The sequence below is a fragment of the Blennius ocellaris genome (assembly GCF_963422515.1).
Source record: "Blennius ocellaris genome assembly, chromosome: 1".
NCBI classification, from domain to species: domain Eukaryota; kingdom Metazoa; phylum Chordata; class Actinopteri; order Blenniiformes; family Blenniidae; genus Blennius; species Blennius ocellaris.
In genome coordinates this window covers 21,598,453-21,617,141 of record NC_137650.1, presented here as the reverse complement: position 1 = coordinate 21,617,141, position 18,689 = coordinate 21,598,453, and the positions used below count along the sequence as shown (strand labels likewise).

Here is an 18,689-nt window from a genome sequence, read left to right as displayed (position 1 = left end):
GATCCTTCTTTTAGTTTCAAACTGTTTTTTGTTTCATCATTTGTGAGCCTGAGTAATAAACACTATGAAGTCCTAGTAAAAGAGAATCTCGGTGTTGGGCGATTTCTTCCATTCACACTTTAGTTGATTGCAATGGAATGAAAAAGTTATCTTGTGTGGATTTGAGTGATTTTGATTGTCTGAATTGAGGTGATTGTTCCATTCCAAAACCCAACAAAGTTATTGGAATTACTCTTAATAGCTTTGAACAAATTTCAAGAATACTAAATGAACACTACATATCATTCAAAATGTTTGGAGCTTTTTCTGTGTGGCTGTGAAAAATTCACCTTATAATCTTAATGATTTTATCTCATTTTGATCAAGAAACTCAGGCCAACATGACTGACTGACTGTAAATAACTGTGCTTTATAGCTTGAATAACAATAAATACATCTGAAATATTTTTTTAAACAGGCATTTGTGTATTGAGCAGCCACAACTTTTTGTATTACAGAATAATAATGGAAATGTGATTAAACAATTCAAGTACTTGAAAACAAGCTGAAAAGAACATGTTGTGGAGACTATAGATTTTTTATTAAATGTATATACGTGACTTTACTTTTTTTCCGATGCTGATATGTGTTTTGTAAATACAGTTACAAAAAATACAAAATAGAATATTGTTAATCAATGAGATGTAATGTCAGTTATTTCTACACAGAAAAATAGAAAACTAAATATGAAATGCATTATAGTATTTTTATTTTTAAATCGTCACTTAGGATTTAACAACTCATTTTATGGAAAATATAAGAATGGTTTATGTTAGATTTTCAGAATTATCAATAAAAAATAATAAAGAGAAAAGGAATAGCTGGCAATTGAAATTTCCATGAATTTAATATAGTTCATCAGCCTCCAGAAGTCTGGCCTGTGTCCATCGTCACAATTTTCTCATGGTGATTAAAAAACAAGCAAACTGAACCAAACCATAATACAATCATGAAGGTGAAGCCAGGTTTAGTTTGGTAAAAAGTTTATTTTAAAATGCAGTTCAAAAAAAAAAAAAGAAGACAAAATAAGAGTCTTGTGATACAATAATCTGATAGTAAAACCTATCTGTAATTAGCCAATTGCATCTTCAACCTAATGCAAATGTTATCCATTCATACCTGAATTATTTTTCTGTGGCCAAAAAAAATATCAGTTTGGTCTATTTATTGAATTAGTTGTTACAAAACGAAAAACATCAAAGATTATGTTCAATTCAGCTTTGAGAACTAAATCTCCCAGAGGTGGAGGACTGCTGTTTATTCTGTGATCACAACTGGAGTCACAACGGTATTTATTGAGAATCTGTTGAGCTTGTGTTGTGTGTTATTAGAATTAACTCGGTACAGCACCAGATCACAAACTATAAAACAGAGGGGAAGCACTAATCCGTGTTGGACTGTACATATATGTCAAGTAAAACATACTTATATACATATTTATTATTGTATTATGATGCTTTAATTAAGTACCTTACTGTCAGAAAAGAGATGTGCTCTTATCCTTTTGTTCATTGATTCGTCTCCTCTTTGTCCCTCAGGATATTAAGCAAAGTCCATATTTGTTAAGTAGACAGTGAAAAGCTGCAGCAAGATGTTCAGGCGGTGATGGGCATGTTGTCCCTGTAGCAGGCTGGTCTCTGCGGACCACTGTAGCTGCACAAGTCCTGGTAGATACGGGCCATCTGGTCAGTGGCCACATCGTCGGACATGTCCAGGCCTGGATTGCTGCAGTAAGGTTGAGAGCGACGCATGTTCGCTGAATCCAGCAGGTGTTGACAGTTCACCACGCTGATCTGATGGGGAAATGAGACAGAAATGTGTTTTTGTTGTTGTTGTTGCTTTTTTTAGTTTTTTAATACATCATATAATGACTATTTTATTTAGCTCAAACGGTCAACTTTTCCAATTCCAAACCAAAAAAAAGTTATACATGTACTGAACTCAGGACCATATTTGAATATTTATGATCTTGCACTTTAGACATTAATTGAAATTGTGCATTCATTTTCAATTTTATGTGTGACATGTTGTTTTCCACGGACAGGATTTTACTGTATTGTCTTTATATACATTTTTTACTGTTGTCTTTTTGATTTTGATTGTCTTTTGTTTACACCATTAAGGCCTGCACTTTTCAATGTCATTATGATTATACAATAACAATAAGGTTCTTCATTCACTGGGTTGTTATGTCAGTTGTAAACATGTGAAACATGACTTGAGTGGTTCTACCTGCACGATGATCAGCTTGCTCTTGGCGCTGCTGGGATCAGTGAGCTCCTCTCCAAAGCACAGAGTTACTGTTGGATCGGGAGCCGAAACGTGACCGTCCTGATACAGCTGCAGAGCTGCAACACACAATTCAAACAACTTTTGTAATTCATCCATCCTCCTTTGCCTCTTGCCTGCTTGCAAAAAACGACATCAAATGAATGTGTTTTACATTTATTTGGACTCATCTGAGATGTTCAATAGCCAAAGTCATCCTGAGAGCCTCACCTTGAAGAAACTTTCCAGTGTCAAAAATCTTGACCACAGCATCCCTCTCAAGTTTGCTGGGTATAGGGTGGTAATGCGAGCCCATGTCGACCAACCCGCTCCAGAAGACGCGGCTCTGGCAGAGCCTTTTGATGAAGATGCCCTCTTGGTTTGCGCGGATCAATACGCCTCTCTCCAGGTGGCCCAGGAGCTTACGAGTGACATACCGCTGGCGGTCGTACTCAATGTGCTCAACCGGGGGGAAGTGAACACTCTGCATGCTGTCTGAACTGTAGATGGCACTGCGACCCAGGTGCTGCTGTGGGGAGATCCGGCAGCCTTCAGGGTGGGACACCACCGTGTTGTGCATCAGCTTCCCTTCATAGTAGAAACTGATCATCATCTGGGACCAAACTGCGGAGGGCAACACTTGGTAAGAAGAAATCCACCGGAATATGTGCTCATGCCACACGAAAAAGTGTGGCATGAGCACGTAATATGTGACTTATTTCATTATAGCTGATCTGAAGATCAGATGGTATTAAGACGTCGATTACCTGAACTGAGAGCTCCTGATGGCAAAGGCTCCTGTTGCAGTGGGAAAGCTGCGAATTATGGGAGAAAGGTTGTCAGTAAACACAACCACACTGCCATGTGCTGCATCATCACAAATAGCATTTCTCTAACACGATCCAACAAAGAAATAAACCTTAGTCAGCAAAGTTCAACAGGATGTTAGTCAATTCTTCCATTGCAGAATTCAACAGTCTGGTAAAAAAAAAAAAAAAAAACCTCTCTCTGTCACCAAAGAGAGCAGGAACATGCATTTACGTTTTACATTGAGGTATCAACAACAACAACAAAATTTAACTGAATCAACATCAATGAAGACATCCCTGTGAATAGTTTTTGTTTTGAGAAATGTCAATTGTCGTACCAGTGATGCTGCCCTGAGGCCAATATTCTGGACTGGCTTGGATACTGCAGCCTTCCTCCTGTAAAAAAAACAAACAAAAAAACAACAAGGTTCATAAGATCATATTTATCAACCTTTGACCATCTCATAGCTGTCGGGGTCAGGTGTGGATGAATGTGCCTGCTGAGTATAACATATGTGGAAAGAGACACACAAAGAGTAAACGGCAATTTAAAAAAACATAGTACACTTCTAAACAGATGTGAAGTTTCTTTGTGATGTTTAAAATGTGAGTTTCAGTGAAAAGCTGTCACCTCTTTCATGAAGTCTTCTATTTCTGAGGGGCTGCAGTCCATGTCTCTTCCATCGCCAGAGCTGGTGGTCATGGCCACCAATGAGGTCTTGCCTTCTGTGTGTGAAAGAAGAAAAATACACCATGACTGTCTTTTTACCCAACAAAAGACAACAGAGTTTTATGTTCAAACAAAATGTCACTTTAAAGAGCAAATCGTCTCTGGAAACGGTGAAATAGCAGATTTGTGTGAGCAACACCAACTCACGCTTCTGCTCGTCCTCGGGAACAATGCGATACACTTTGTAGGGCTCAGAGATGTCCAGCTGTGACCTCTCAGTCACCTCCTCAAAGTCAGGACTTTTATTTAGGGCACAGCGAAGTCTGGTCTTCCATGTTGCAGGTTCAGCTTTGTCACCCTCTTTAAACTTGCCTTTAAAAACAGCCCAAGCCTGGAGGAGGAACAACAGACACCAAGGTTTGACTCACACGCCCAAAAAGAAATGTTTTAACATCTGTAATAATTAAAATAATACAAAGGTTTCACTAAGGTAAGGTGATTTTAATATGTCAAATTGTTTGCTTAAATTAAGTAGGGGGGAAATATACTCAGTTCTAAATAAACGCACAAAGCAAAAGGAAGCATCGGGGTTGTCAATCACAATTAATTGTTTGTTTGTTTGTTTTTCAGTCGGAGCGCTGCAAAACAAACATTCAATTGCCGTTTGAAGAAGGTAAACAAAACAGTTTTTCAGACCTTAAAAATGGATGCGTCTACTTCTTGATTGTAATCCTGTTTTCCGGCGTGTTTCCAGGGAATTCTAAACATGATGCGGCTCTCGTCTTCCCACTGCAGTCCAGAGTACTGCGCGCTCTGGATCTGCTCCATCAGCCACTGCTTCAGTCTCCGACCTCCAGAGTTTGACATCTGTGTGAAAAAAAACCCCAAAAAACTTTATTTGTCTCCAGCCAGAGAGAAATTTGATTCATGATCAAATGTTAAAAAATAAATAAATAAAAAAGAATAATAAATTAAAGTCCCCACTATTCAGACAAAAGCTGATCGCTTCCATTGATGAATTGAAATGAAAAGTAAAAGCACTTACAGTTGCGACAGGCAGCGGCTCTTTGTACTGACTGCTGCTGACGGATGACTCGCTGCCAGATTTAATGGACTCAATGTCAGCACGCGCCTTTAAAGTTTAACGAGCTCGCTGACATGAATGAAGGCGCTCGCGAGGGTTTGGTGACGCGGCTTCGTGCGCACCAATGAGCGTGAGGGACGCGCAGTGAGGCGGAAGAGTAGTTCTTCTAACTTCAAGCATTTACAAGAAATGGCCTGACACGCAGGGGATGGTTGTAAAGTTGCTTCCCACGCCAAAAGCTCCCCATACGCGGAGCAGTTTACAAAAAAAAAAAAATCTCGAAGAGTCACAAGTTACCTTGTGCTGTGGGGGATTTTTTGCGTCGCTCCTGCGCCCACTTACTAGAAACCTCAAATGTGGCCATGCAGGTTCAGCAGGCACAGTTTCCTAAAGGGAACGCATTTAATTTTCAGGGGAAGATTAGATCACTTTAAATAAAATAATACAACTATGTTGAATATGATGTTGGGATGACAGGCTTACACAGGAGCAGACACAGGTACAAATAGAAAATATATACCCTCATACATCAGAAATGATCCATTTTTCCTGAATCTATATTTCAAACAGTGGCTATTATGCGGAAAAAAGAGAAAATAAGAAGAAACTAATTAGTTGAAATTATAAGATACAAATATATTATGTTTTTCTTTTGACTGAAGGTCTTAAATAGAACAATATTTTAAGAACGTGTAAAATATTTTCTGAGTCCAGAAGTAGCTGGCCAAAAGATTCCCATTTCTGTAGTTGTAATTCAGCCTTTTCATTTGAGATGTGAATGTGTAACCCATCATCTTTATATTTGAATGACATAAATGTTTTTAAACCAATCATTAAATAATCAATGTGAAACAAACTAATGCACATCATATGATTGTTGCCTGTCTAAAATGTTCAGTAGTCTTTGTTGAGCCAATGTACAACCAAAATAATGAAAGCAATATTCTGTGATGATTACGTAAATAATTTCTTGTGCAAAATATGACAAATAGTTACAAACTTCTTTATTTAGTTTTTCACAAGCCAACGTTTGTTTGTAACTTTATCACATGTTTTGAGACTTCACCATTATATTGTTGTTATTGTCAATTACTGACAAACTGAAAGTTGCAGCTCCACTTTCATATTGTTTACACATAAGCGAATTTCCATCATTACATAATTTATTAAAAAGGAGACCTGAAACAAAATTCACTGTAAAGAGGCCACACACACACGCACGCACGCACGCACGCACGCACACACACACACACACACACACACACACACAAATGTCAAAGAAGCACATAGAAAAACTGTAATATAATAGTATGCTAATAAAGTTTTACGCTAAAGTAGTGACGAAAAATATCTTTATTAATTACAGTTGTCGATTCAACTGGTCTTAACAAAAGAATTAATTGCTCAGAAACTCTGTTTCCCATAAGTTTGGTAAACTGATGGTCAAAGCAGTTTTCCTTATTGAATTAATTATAATCTAATAATTTTACTTGAATATTTATTGTCTCATCCTTGTTTATTTTGTGTCTGTTTTGTATTGTTTTTTTTTTTTATTACCTTATTTGCTATATATTATATCTCATCTCATTTTATCTTGTTCTATGACCTGTATACATGGGCTACTCATGATGTTCCGACATCTCCCTCTGCCCCATGCTGAAATCTGTTTCCTTGACAGATTGATTATTTATGTTGTTGACTGACTGTATGCATGCATGTACACTTGGAAGCTACAAATGAATTGAATCTCCATTTAATCTAGATTGCAGATGTTACATTTATGTGTATTGTCCAGTAGACTGGGGAAAGTAGTATTAGCGAAGAAGCGATACAAATGATTTAGCACCCGATTACATCTTATCCCGGAGTGTCCCAACAAATAAAAATGTTTACATTTCCACATTGAAGAAGTTCACATTTGTCTTTTACCTTGGAAAACAACCCAATTCAAAACCAATCCTGGAATATCTAAAAAAATGTCTTTTATTCCCCAGTAGCTGAGTTTAAAATATCTTTTGGACATGAGTGAAAACTAGACAATGTTTTTTTTTCCAGACTACTGATGTGGTCTCAGTTATACAAATAAGTATTTGGAATGTGATTTATTTGTATTGTATTGTATTGTAAGAGTTACAGTATCTTTAATCCTTTTTTTAAATTTTTTTATCTTCACTTGTGATTAAGTCTCATTCAAAGGCATTACTGCAACACAATCATTTACTGGTATAAAACATTTTCGAGGCACCTACAAAATGACTTCTAGAAGACTGATGGGATTATAAAACCATTTTAACAAAGTAATTTAGACTTCAATTCTTTACAGTGTTGATAGTACAGATTTATTAGAGTTTCCCTTTTTAGTCAATCGCTGCATTTTTTTACAAATCACAAACAACCAGAACATAAATACACAGTTAAAACAATTTACTGCAGACATGATTTTAACTAAAATTCCCTAAAAAAAGGAAAAAAAATCATCTTCTTTGTCACAATAAAACGTTTATATCAGGAAGACTTATTCTTTCAGAGATTCTTCATGAGAAGTTGTAGTTTAAGTAGCGTCACAATTTAACCTGCCGTGTCATACTTAAATTAACATTTTGCCAAATCTACTGTCAAAACTTGTCCCTCTTGCGTTTGTGACATCAGCTGATGAGATCAAATGAAGCTGCTGCAAATGTTCGTCATCGCACATGTCAGAGGGATGTATCACCGACTGCAAGAACAAGAAACAGGCAAGGAAATGACCGGAGCAATTCTTCTGCTTTCATATTTCATTACTCTCATGTGTTCACTGTGCATTAATGGCTTTGGATCTTATTGCAGACGTTTGCACACGGCCTGGAATACTCCTCAAAGATGAACAGAATCAACATTACTTGAAGATGGTTTGACTTTGGCCAATATCCCTTTGTGCTTTGGTGCGCAAAACGTTTAAAACTTTACAAACACGTCTCGGCCTGGCAGTGTGAGCCACTGGACGGTCTGTACGCCCCCTGTGGCCCCTTGTTTTATTCTATTAGTGAATTATCGATGTAACAGTTGACTGTCATTTTATGTAAACCACATTCAAACCCGATCAATAGTAATTACTGTATCACAAAATATATATTCAAGATAAAAACAAATGCATGCATGTTGATTTAATAATCTTAATTTAGATACACACAGTTGGTCCTAGTCATTTAATCAACAGCATGACATTCCTTTTTTTTTTCATGTTTGTCAGTCCAACACTCACACCATCTTCCCATTTTTGCAGTTTACTACAGATAACCTTTCAAATGTGTCCAGATAACTGTCATTCATTTGGTTGTGATATTAATGTGCATTATTACTTTTAATTTGATAACAATGGCCATTAGGGATAACTGTCGGCAAAATATTCATTTAAGACATGCAAAGATAAGTCAAGTCTTGAAGGTTAACTGAGCTGAACGTTGTAAAGACTTCACACAGAAGTATCTGTTAATCATTATGGCTAAAGGTGTCGAGGTGTTTAGAAGAAGGCGTCTGTGAGCACCAACACGTATTCGAGCTTCAGGGAAGTGTGGCAGGTACTGGTTATGAATATGAGTCTGGAGCACGATTCCGAGATCGAAATCCATGGCTTACATTTGGTGGGACAGATGCACATAAAGTGGGTAAAAGTGCGTGACTCGTAGCTGGATATTTATAACATCCTATATTTCTATATTCATCCAAAGGCCTTAAAGTTGGACACAGTTTGGAGTTTGGATTTGGAAATGAGCACTGAAATAGGAGGTACTGCTAATTTCCAGGCAGCGTTGGGCGCAACTTTGGCAGAACCGGAGAAGCAACGTTTCAGCTGCTGCCTTCAGGGGGTTCTGCTTTGGAGGCAAGACCACTGTCGCCGACTCCCTGACCGATCCAGCGCTGGTCAGCTCCTCTCCTCTGGCTCTCCTGCTGCTCTGTGTACTGGCTGAGCAGCGCGCCCACCTGCTCCTGGTCACTGAACGGGCTGGGACGGAAACTGGAGCGTAACCATGCTCGATACTGAGGACAAGAAGTAAGACCATTCGTAAAGTTGAAACAATGACGTTTTGTTTTTATACACATAAAAGGGGCATCTAAATGAGTTTTGAAATCATTCACTTAGTCAATACCTGAGTAGCATAACTAAAACACACACATTAAATATTTCCATTCAAAGTAAGACAATTTATTCTACTGTTCTGTTTTGTGTGTTGCATTTGTGCCGCATTATAGCTGTAAATACTATAGATTTAATTGTTAAGTGAAAAATTCAGAGTAACGTTTATGACTTGTGTGCACCACAGCAGCCGCAAAAAAAGTACAAACCTATTGAGTAAATGAAAAAAAGAAAGAAAAGAAATAGTCATGTAGAGTGCCAGCATAGGAACTGATTCTACTGTTTCGATCAAAGCAAGACTGGAATTTTCTGATTGTAGGAAAATTTACTTCAAAACTCTGTAAAATAAAATCAACCTCCTTGAAAGTGGCTGTATAATATTAAATACAATATTAAAACAATATTTTATTGTCCTCTGAACCAATCACTGAGAGGCATGAGGCCCAGTTCCAATATGAATTTAAAGGATATACACAGAATTGCATTGCATGTGTAAAGGTTGTGTTTTTTGAACTTGCTGCAAGGTCACTGTAATAAACTGAGAATGTTCTGCAGAAATTACTCAGCAGAAAATAATGCATTGATTTAACAACAAACAACAGCTGAAAATAATCAATACCTTGCTATTTCTGAAATGATACGCAACCATTTGAGCCTTTTGTTTTGTCCCGCTGAATGTAATACACTCATCTTTCTAAAATTTCTGTTCTCCTTTTCACACTGGCGATACCTCTAACCCAGCTATTCCAATGAGTACAATGCTCATTGAATGCCATCGAGTCATAAAGACTTCCGTAAAGAGGAAATTGTTCAAGTCATTGTAATAATATTAAACATGAGACTGTACAGACATGTACAGTCTCATGTTTAATATTATTACAATGACTTGAACAATTTAAAAATGAAATAAAGTTGACCAGTGAGCCTGTGTCCAGTTGGAATTCATCACATTTACAGAGTTTAGTGATGATGAATCAAACAGCAGTATTCATTTATAATTTTCTTTTGGTTAACTGCAAAGATAAGTTTTTTGTTTTTTCTTATCTTCTCTGGCTTTTAACTAATACAAATTCCCATCGTGTATTTCACCGGCCTCGTTACTGTGACGATATGAACAATATTTCTACAACCGCTTTAGAGACGCAACCACAGGGATGTTTGTTGGAGCCTTCACTTTCTATTTGAGACAAATATGGGAAAATCACAAATACAGAAAACCTGTTTCCCCTTAAATCCTCGAAATCAGTGCTGGGCCTACAAACAATGAGCAAGTTTTTCAGTCATGTTGTGTTGCAAGATGCTGACAGTAATCCTAAACACGTGATGAGCAGTACCAAGGTAATGCAATCCCAGCAAACCCCCTGCAGTTCCCCTTCTCTACTGGCTCAGTAGCAATGCAATGGAACAACACGCAAACAGACTCCATTAACTAATACCGACTACAACGATGTGAAGCAAAAACATTCACTGGCTGTTTTTATCACTGCCTGAAATAAGATGCTATGAATACGATATCCTCGCTTATGGCAACTGAAAACCATCCCTTGAACACTTGAAGCTGTGATTTGGATGTTTGTGAGGTCCCGCCTATCCAGAGTCATCAGACTGTAAAATAGCAGGATTGAAGGAAGTACAGATATAAAGACAGCTACACGCAAAGTTACTTTGTAAAAGTTTATAAATCTTTAAAGTCGTGTTTTTTTACTTTTAATTCACCGTTTATATGTGGTGTATTAAAATGTTGTGTATTTCATCATTTGTATTTGTCTTTTGCTCAAAATTATATAAGATTATCAAATGTGCTTCAATTAAATAGACAGCCCTGTGCTTTTTGGCTTCATTTGTCGGAATTAAAGACATTTGACACAAAACTTAGATTAATTTAACCCTGTAATTTAGAAAAAAAATAGGCATTTGTTTTCTTTTGTTAATGCCATTATATATTCAAAGAGTCAAATTCGATTATATATTCAAAGCTACAGTTTTACCTTTGTTTACCACCTCAGAGGTATATGGCTGGTGGTTCATGGTAAACATGCCCACAGGGAGGAACTACAGGTTTACAGTGAACACTGCGATAAGCAGTGTTCACTACGATAAGCAAGGAGGACAGTGCCAACATTCACACTTGACACTATAACCACGCAATGCAATGAGTGTGATGGCTGCATGTGTCATATCCTGTGTGGCACACAACAATACCTTATACACACAAATATTCCCAGCAGTATTTTTCATGAAATAGCTACTGTATGAACACAAGTATATGAGAGCTATATGAAGAATTGTACCCAGGTTTATTTGCCTTCACAGTGATTTTTTTTGCAGAAAATTACCTCGGAGACTTGTGTAGTCTGATACTCCTGCAGCTGCTGCTGGAAGCCACAGTTTGGACCGACAAAAGAGCGAACAGCTTTGACTGCAGACAGACACTCCTCCCAGTTGTAGTGAGTGACAGTCATCAGGTAGGCCACCACCATGGTGGTGCTTCGGGATACACCTGCGAGGCTGAAGCGACACCAGATTGTGAGATCGTCTGTGGTCATAAATGATGACAGCATTTAGGAAAGCCTTACAGGTGACAGGCGAATAAATGGAAAGGCGGTTTATTGTTTGACAATCTGCCTCTTAATGCTGGCTACGATAAAGAATGATTGTTGCATTATTGTGTAAATGTTTAATACTGAGAGGACATTTATCATCCAGCTCAAGAGTGTCAAATATGAAGCCTGTGGGTTAATAATCTATGTATATAATAAGAGAGAAAAAAAAAAAGAAATGAGAATGTTCAATTGAACCAAGAGATTAACCTAATTTGTTTGCGGAGGATTGCACTGTTTCAGTGAGAGTAAAAATTCTAAGAAAACAATGAGGCTCTGAACTGATGATGATAATGCAGGAGGCAAAACCTATAGCTGGAAAAGCAGTGAAAAAAAACCCCTAAAATATAAGAAGTAGTCCTTTCTGGCCTGATTTCTACTGTAAAATCTAATTTGGTTGTATGTGGCCCCTGAACTAAAAATGAGTCCAACAGAAGAATGAAATGTTCCTTCCACAGCATATAAATGCGAACAACCTGAGCATCCAGGAGGGAGCAGGTCGGAGCTTTGGACATGAAAACCTACCAGTGAACTAGACAAGATCCACCATTCAAGCGGCATTCATGAATGAAGCTGATGCACTCTTTGAAATGTTGTAATCTAGAAGAGAACAAACAACAAAAAAGAAAGTTCCTGAACACCATTGATGAGGATCATATTTCACTGTGGCGTGCAGCGCAAACGATAGCCTTCAATACTCTCGCTTTGATTATTGCATGAGGGCTGTAAAGCTAAAAACAGATAACATGATAGGATATGAGAAAAGACACCTTGAACTCGTGCTTTGAGGCACCAATAAAACCATCCCACCCACTGAGCCTGTAGAAACTCCATGTTAGTCGTAATGGTGGAGACATTCCTAGAACTGGTGAACAAGTGTGTGCCGAGGAGTGGTGATTTCTCTTTCGACAACTCCTAAGTTATCGTGTGAGAAAGAACGGTTGGGTCTGCCCAGTCGGCGACTCTGTGGTAGACCAGAGCACAGACAAGGAAGTGACTGTCTTCATTTCTGTCTATCTGCAAAAAAATGCATCAGTTTCCATCTTTGATTTTATTCCACATCGAAACATTTTAAATGGATCATTTTAACTTTGCGACACAGATACAAGAAAATGAGTTCCTGTTTTGTGGAAAGAAAACACATGAATGTATTAGAAGATGTTTATTGTAAAAAAAAAAAAAAAAACCCAACAACAACAAAAAGAACATGACAGAAATCGCCAGAACCTGGCCCCTTGCGGTTGTTGAGAAATGCAATCCGATGTAACTGCTCCCTAAATGTCCTACTTATACACCGTCAGGAAACACTGATGGTGTTTTGCATAATCAAGAAGTGCTGGGCTGATAGCGCCGTCTCCTGAGGAGCAGATGCTGGTTACCCAACAGCAGACAGAATAACAGACGAGGGTTAAAATAGACTGACTGTCACTTTTCTTTTTTCCTCCTTCCTGAGATCCAAACTCCTCTTTAAAACATGTCTCCTCAGCACTTTGCTCTGTCTTCCTTGCACAGAGATTTCCGGCAGTCTTGTTTAATATGCAGAAAATTACCTTGTGACACAAAATTGAAGTCATTTTGTACCAAAAAACGTTTGAAGGATACTTGAAGAGTTAAAGCTTAAACCTTATTTAAGAAGTACTGCGTGGTATTGTCTCATACATTATGAAAAGGTATGTAAAATGGCGTGCCTAATGAAAGAAATGAAAAGAAAAATGATAGTCTCTTCTATGTGGACTGATTCAAAGCCTTTTCTCTTAGAAAAGATCCAAAGAAGTTTACACCTTCATAGTGTTAATTAAAATTTTGTAACAAACAAAAGCCCATTTTTCATAAGGTTTAAAAAGAAGAACCCCCATATGCCTGCATGAATATGTCTGTCTGACGTAAGTCTTCAATTTTTCAGATATAATAAGCAACAACAAAACACTACTGAGAAGAAATACACAAACAAAACAGACCACAGATGGAATCAAACTACCTGTTCACATATCTAATCCATCCCTCAAAATGGGCCTACTTCTGCAAAAAAGCAGATGTGGCCAAAGTTATTCCATTACACAAATCTGGAGTTAAACTTGTTTTGTTTTTTTCCCCAACTATAAAAAGTATCGTTGTCACAAAGTTAAAAAATATTATAGAAAATAAAGTTTTCACTTAGAAAACTTTTTTTTTCTCACAATAAAACAACACAATTTGCAGAATTTTCATTAATCTAAAAAAGGTCTCTGATTAAAATATCGTAAAAGAATGTTGCAAAAGGGGGCAGATGTTGACTGCTTACTGTTATTGATATCGTTTTTCACCAATTTGTTCAAATTGGCAACCACAGATCACTGTGGCCAGACAATAGCTTTGGTGTCCCACAAGGATTGTTCTTGGGACCCAAGATTTTTTTTTTTTAAACATTATTTTTGCAGGTTTCCCATTTTTAGTATTTAACATAACCTTGTATTAGGGGCGGTAGTGTCTTAAGTTGATGGAGACAAAGACCAGATATGTTCTGCCTAGTCACTCGGATAGCTTGTCTCATAAGGTCTCTTTACATTTTATTCCTTAATCAAGGAAACGGGATCATGACAAAACCAACTGTAAATACATTTGTTTCATCTTGCAATTGGGCTGTGGTTGATCTACAAAGTAAATCCCTTCCATACAAGCAACACGATGATGTTGCCAGCATGAAAACAAATAATAGAAAATGCATATTGCGTGTCTTGATTTTGTTTGTGGGGCTGTACAAAAAGAAAATATAACAATCTGGGAAAGAGTGTGAGGAAGATATAAAGGTTAACTATGGGCTGTGTCTGGCCTTTGGATATAACTTTTTTTTTCTTTTTGAGATCTGTTGCTATTATGGTCAAAAGCAGGTTGTGACCTAAGACATCTTCAATTTCCTGTGTACAGCGTGTATTAAAAAAAAAGGCTGAGACAGTGACCGTGTACTTAAAACTGACAACAACTTAACTTGGCCTTCTTTCTAATTATGTTTTCTTTTCCCCCAAAGACAGCTTCAAACCCAACAGTTGCTCCCATATCAACAACCTCAGCTGTGTCGTTTTCATTTGGGAGGGGCCATGAGATCTGACCATAGGGCCTCCAAAATAATGGTTAGTACAGTGGGGTGACAGTTTGCTGCACCCACCCATCAGTCAGACCAGTGATTGTGACAGAGGGGAGCCCTGGGTGGTCGAAGCAAACAGCCAGATGTCACACTGAGGTTTCCTTCCTCTGCTGCCTGAGGGAAGGATTGCTTGATTGCGACAGTGGAGGTCAGACACTTCCAGCCCAACCCAATCTGCTACCAGCCAACCACGAGACCTCAATTCTCATAAAGGGAATAAAAGCATCGAAACCTGGAAACCTCCAGCCATCTTAATAAGGCTCAAAGTCACAATGAATGCTCTTTGTCTTCAATGGTGGATTGATGCAGCACCCTTCTGAGAGGTCAACCTGTACGGGACCAACACCCCACCACAGCAGGAGGGATTACATCGGGGCACCTCACCAAAACAGATCTTAAAAGACACAAAACTGCCTCAGCTGCAGTTTGTAACTGATGCTTCTGCCTTTTGGCCTCTGTTCATACCAAGTGTTGAGTTCAGACCTCCAGCAACTCGTGTTGCATAAGGTCAAAGACCGTGCACTGGAAAAACATCAGTACAATGAATAATGTGTCATGTTAGCAGCCACTGCAAGGGCGGGGGACAGCTCATGTCTCTTTCAACATCGAGACGGGCCACTGACTAAAAGTGACACATTAACCACATTGTATTTCTCTCTCTCTCACACAACACAACAATAGTTGTATTAACAAAAATTGTATTCTGGTACAGGTGTCTTCAATAAATAGTTAGCTCTGTGTGTGTGTGTGTGTGTGTGTGTGTGTGTGTGTGTGTGTGTGTGTGTGTGTGTGTGTGTGTGTGTGTGTGTGTGTGTGTGTGTGTGTGTGTGTGTGTGTGTGTGTGTGTGTGTGTGTGTGTGTGTGTGTGTGTGTGTGTGTGTGTGTGTGTGTGTGTGTGTGTACTCACAGGTTCTGGCTGGACGCATCAGCTGCATGAATGCAAAGATAAGTCATGTCCTGGAAAACAGTCAACAAGAACCTGGATCAAACGGAGGGACATTTAAAGACTTCATCCATGTACTTTCTGTCTATCAGACAATGTGTCACCCTTAAATTCTAATCACATTTGAGAAGGTAAAAATACACTTCTTTTCCATTACTCTGACCTACCTCTTGCACAGATTCAAAACTGTACATTGGAGGCAATTATGAATCAATAACTCATCACTACCCCCTGCTGGCTCTCCAGGCTAATTACACACAGGACAACATTAACCATTAGATTTATTCAATGGTCATTAAAGCATCAAATAAAATACATTTTCCACTGACCTCAAACACGGGCTTTGCGTTGTTGTACACAGACAGGATGTGGGTGATGCCATTCTTAGCTAGACTCTCTCTGTTTTCAGCATCTGTGACGGGTAAATAGACAAACATATCCCAATGGACTCTGACAAAGTGAAGCGTACACAAACCACCAGCTTTGATGAGCTGCAATGTGAACCACTGCAGAGGGAGGTCTGCTCTTGTCATCATTTGGTACAGCTCGTCCTGTGGTCCCTCGCACTAATTTTAGCCACCATACTTCTGCCATCATGTGGAGGGATCAGCTAAAAGTAGAATGCTACAAATCCCCCAGTAGCTGGGAAGGGGTTGTGCCTGGCCAGAGAGTGTTGGACTCACAACTACATACTGTGATAGAATGTGATACTTGAAAGGTGCGTTATAAATTATCAACACGCATAGAAAATCTACATACAATAAACCAATTGTACCAACTGTGAAGTGTACACCACAATACTGTACACATCTCCCAAACGTTTTTATAGTATATATAATGGTGGCCTTGTATGTTGCTCGTAAATCTCCTCTGGCCCGCGTCACCAAAAAAACTTAAAGGTTCCATGTTTTTCTTACCTCTTATGTTTCCAAGATAGAGTCCATCAACGACCTGCGAAGCAAAAGTCACAGACATGCTGCATTTAGTCGTTCATGACAGCTTCAGCTTCAAGAAGTTCACTTGCAGAGAATAACTGTCCGGCTCGAGGCAGATTGGATTTAAGGCTTATGGCTAATAACTCGCTATTCCAGCAAAGGAAACGTTCCTTCTCACCATACAAGGCCTGAAGCAACGCTGCATGATTATGAGGACCAAGTGATGAGCAGCAAACAGCAACTGAGTGTTGCTGTGCAAAGTTGAAATAGAAGGAGCTGGATTAGAAAAAATAAATAAAAATCTGACTAAGACATTCCATAACACGACAGTGGTCAGTAATTTTTTTTTTTTAAAGAAATAATTTGCTGGATTTATGTTTTAAGAATAACTTGTTTACATGAATTTTCACCTTTTTTGTGTTTGAACATTTTCACTAGTGACCACGATCACTGTGAACATTTCAATGTCACCACATAATGCATGGAAATATCATAGAAATGGCAAATGGACTTCACTTATATAGAGCTTTTCAGCTGCGTGGGCAGCCCCCACAGCGCTTTACACAGTTCATCACATTCACACACCATTGGAGGCCGCGACCATGCAAGGCGCTGTCACTCCAATGGGTGCAGTTTGGGGTTTAGTGTCCCTGCCCAAGGACACTTTGGCATGGAGACAGGCATAGATGGGAATCGAACCTGCAACAATCCAATTGGGAGACGGCCGCTCTACCATCCGAACCATTGAATTCACACATGCCATGCTTGCATTGCTCAGACAAGGAGAAATAAATCTATACAGCTTGGTATTTGCCGGGGTGGAAAGAAAAGTTCAGCGCAGGTTCAGCTATTTCAAACAATGGTTAATCTGAACTCAATTACAACTAAAATAGTGTTGTGAATAAAATGCTGAAAGAACAATGTAAAGTTCTTGACTCCAAGGACACCAAAAGTATGTTATTTTTCTACTATATTTGCAATAGTAGGCATTCAATTTGATTAACCTGTATAGAATATCTACACTCGAAGCACATTTCTCAGATGTCGTAAAATTTTAAATATTGTTTCATAACCAGATGTGGACATAAAGAAAGATTTACAATTAAGATTAAGGGTGGTAAAAATGGAGACGAGAATGTTTTGCTGTGATTTAAACTGTAGGAGAATAAAAACATAACAAAGGAGATTAAATAATGTGAATTTCAGTTCAATTACATGTTGTGAAAGTATTTAAAAGTATTATCAGAATCCAAATCCTACTTGATGAAATCAGTTCTAATTGTAATTCAGTTTGATTTCACCCTCGTATAGGATAGCATTATTGTATTTATGCAAATAAATATAGAGATGGACTCAACGCGACCATGTACATTTATCAGGTGTATGAAACACCTATGCAAGGTTGTGAGGATTGTCTAAATTGAGCATAAAGAAGTAAGACTGCAGTGAAGTAAATACAACGGACATATCGTCATGTAGGCTGGACATGCAAGTTTCTTCTAACCAATACTCAAAACGAGCGGTAAAAGCGTATATACTGACGATCCGCCGTGTACGTCTTCACGTTTAAATACAGATCATATCAGTGTGAAACAGCACACATGACACATCGTGATGGATTAACGCAGGCGCACACTGTCTCAGCAATGACTTTTATGCCCTGAAAAAATGTCCCTATATAACATCACACTACACAACCGAGATAAACACTGTCCTACCTTATTCATTCCATTGCCCATGGTGACACTGAATCAGTCTGCGGACGGCTACTGCACTTCAATACAACAAAAACAGCTGCGATGTGTCAACATGGACTCTAGATCAAATAACACGAGGTTGGCCGGGAAGAATAAAAGTCATGAAAGCTTCAGGGGAAACCTTCTCGTCAAGTCGTTAAGTTTGAGCTCTATTCGGCAGCATTATTGGATGCAGGGGGGGCTGTGTTTGTAATCAAGACTGGAGCCGAACCCCTCTCCAAACTACAGTCCCGTCACGCTGGACCTACTTCCGGTTTGTTTAGGCGTGACGTGACGCGCTGCAGCTCATCCGGTAAGTGACGTCAACGCGTCGCTGCAGAGCTCGAGCGTTCACCTTCAAGCTCCTCCG

At 38.6% G+C, this 18,689-nt stretch overlaps 2 protein-coding genes across 3 annotated transcripts; both read right to left on the bottom strand.

The window, feature by feature from the left end:
- Nucleotides 1–1,103: 1,103 nt before the first annotated feature.
- On the bottom strand, nt 1,104–4,878 carry irf8 (interferon regulatory factor 8). Its single transcript, XM_080494413.1, has 9 exons — nt 4,832–4,878; nt 4,483–4,653; nt 3,994–4,177; nt 3,748–3,842; nt 3,455–3,512; nt 3,075–3,122; nt 2,539–2,931; nt 2,272–2,387; nt 1,104–1,832 (listed from the first exon to the last, which is right to left on the bottom strand). Exons 2-9 carry the CDS (start codon nt 4,651–4,653, stop codon nt 1,635–1,637), a joined length of 1,263 nt encoding a protein of 420 aa, XP_080350539.1. The 5' UTR covers nt 4,832–4,878; the 3' UTR covers nt 1,104–1,634.
- Nucleotides 4,879–7,202: 2,324 nt separating this feature from the next.
- On the bottom strand, nt 7,203–18,542 carry dusp22a (dual specificity phosphatase 22a; the record flags this gene model as incomplete). Of its 2 annotated transcripts, XM_080499958.1 has the most annotated exons (7): nt 7,203–8,887; nt 11,321–11,492; nt 12,110–12,184; nt 15,613–15,662; nt 15,978–16,060; nt 16,566–16,599; nt 18,302–18,542. In XM_080499958.1, the coding sequence occupies 7 exons, from the start codon at nt 18,320–18,322 to the stop codon at nt 8,696–8,698; spliced, it is 627 nt and encodes a 208-aa protein (XP_080356084.1). In that variant the 3' UTR covers nt 7,203–8,695. The 2 variants fall into 2 exon arrangements, with proteins under 2 accessions (XP_080356084.1, XP_080356083.1); XM_080499957.1 differs by lacking the exon at nt 18,302–18,542 and having other exon boundaries at nt 16,566–16,623.
- Between the last annotated feature and the right edge of the window lie 147 nt (nt 18,543–18,689).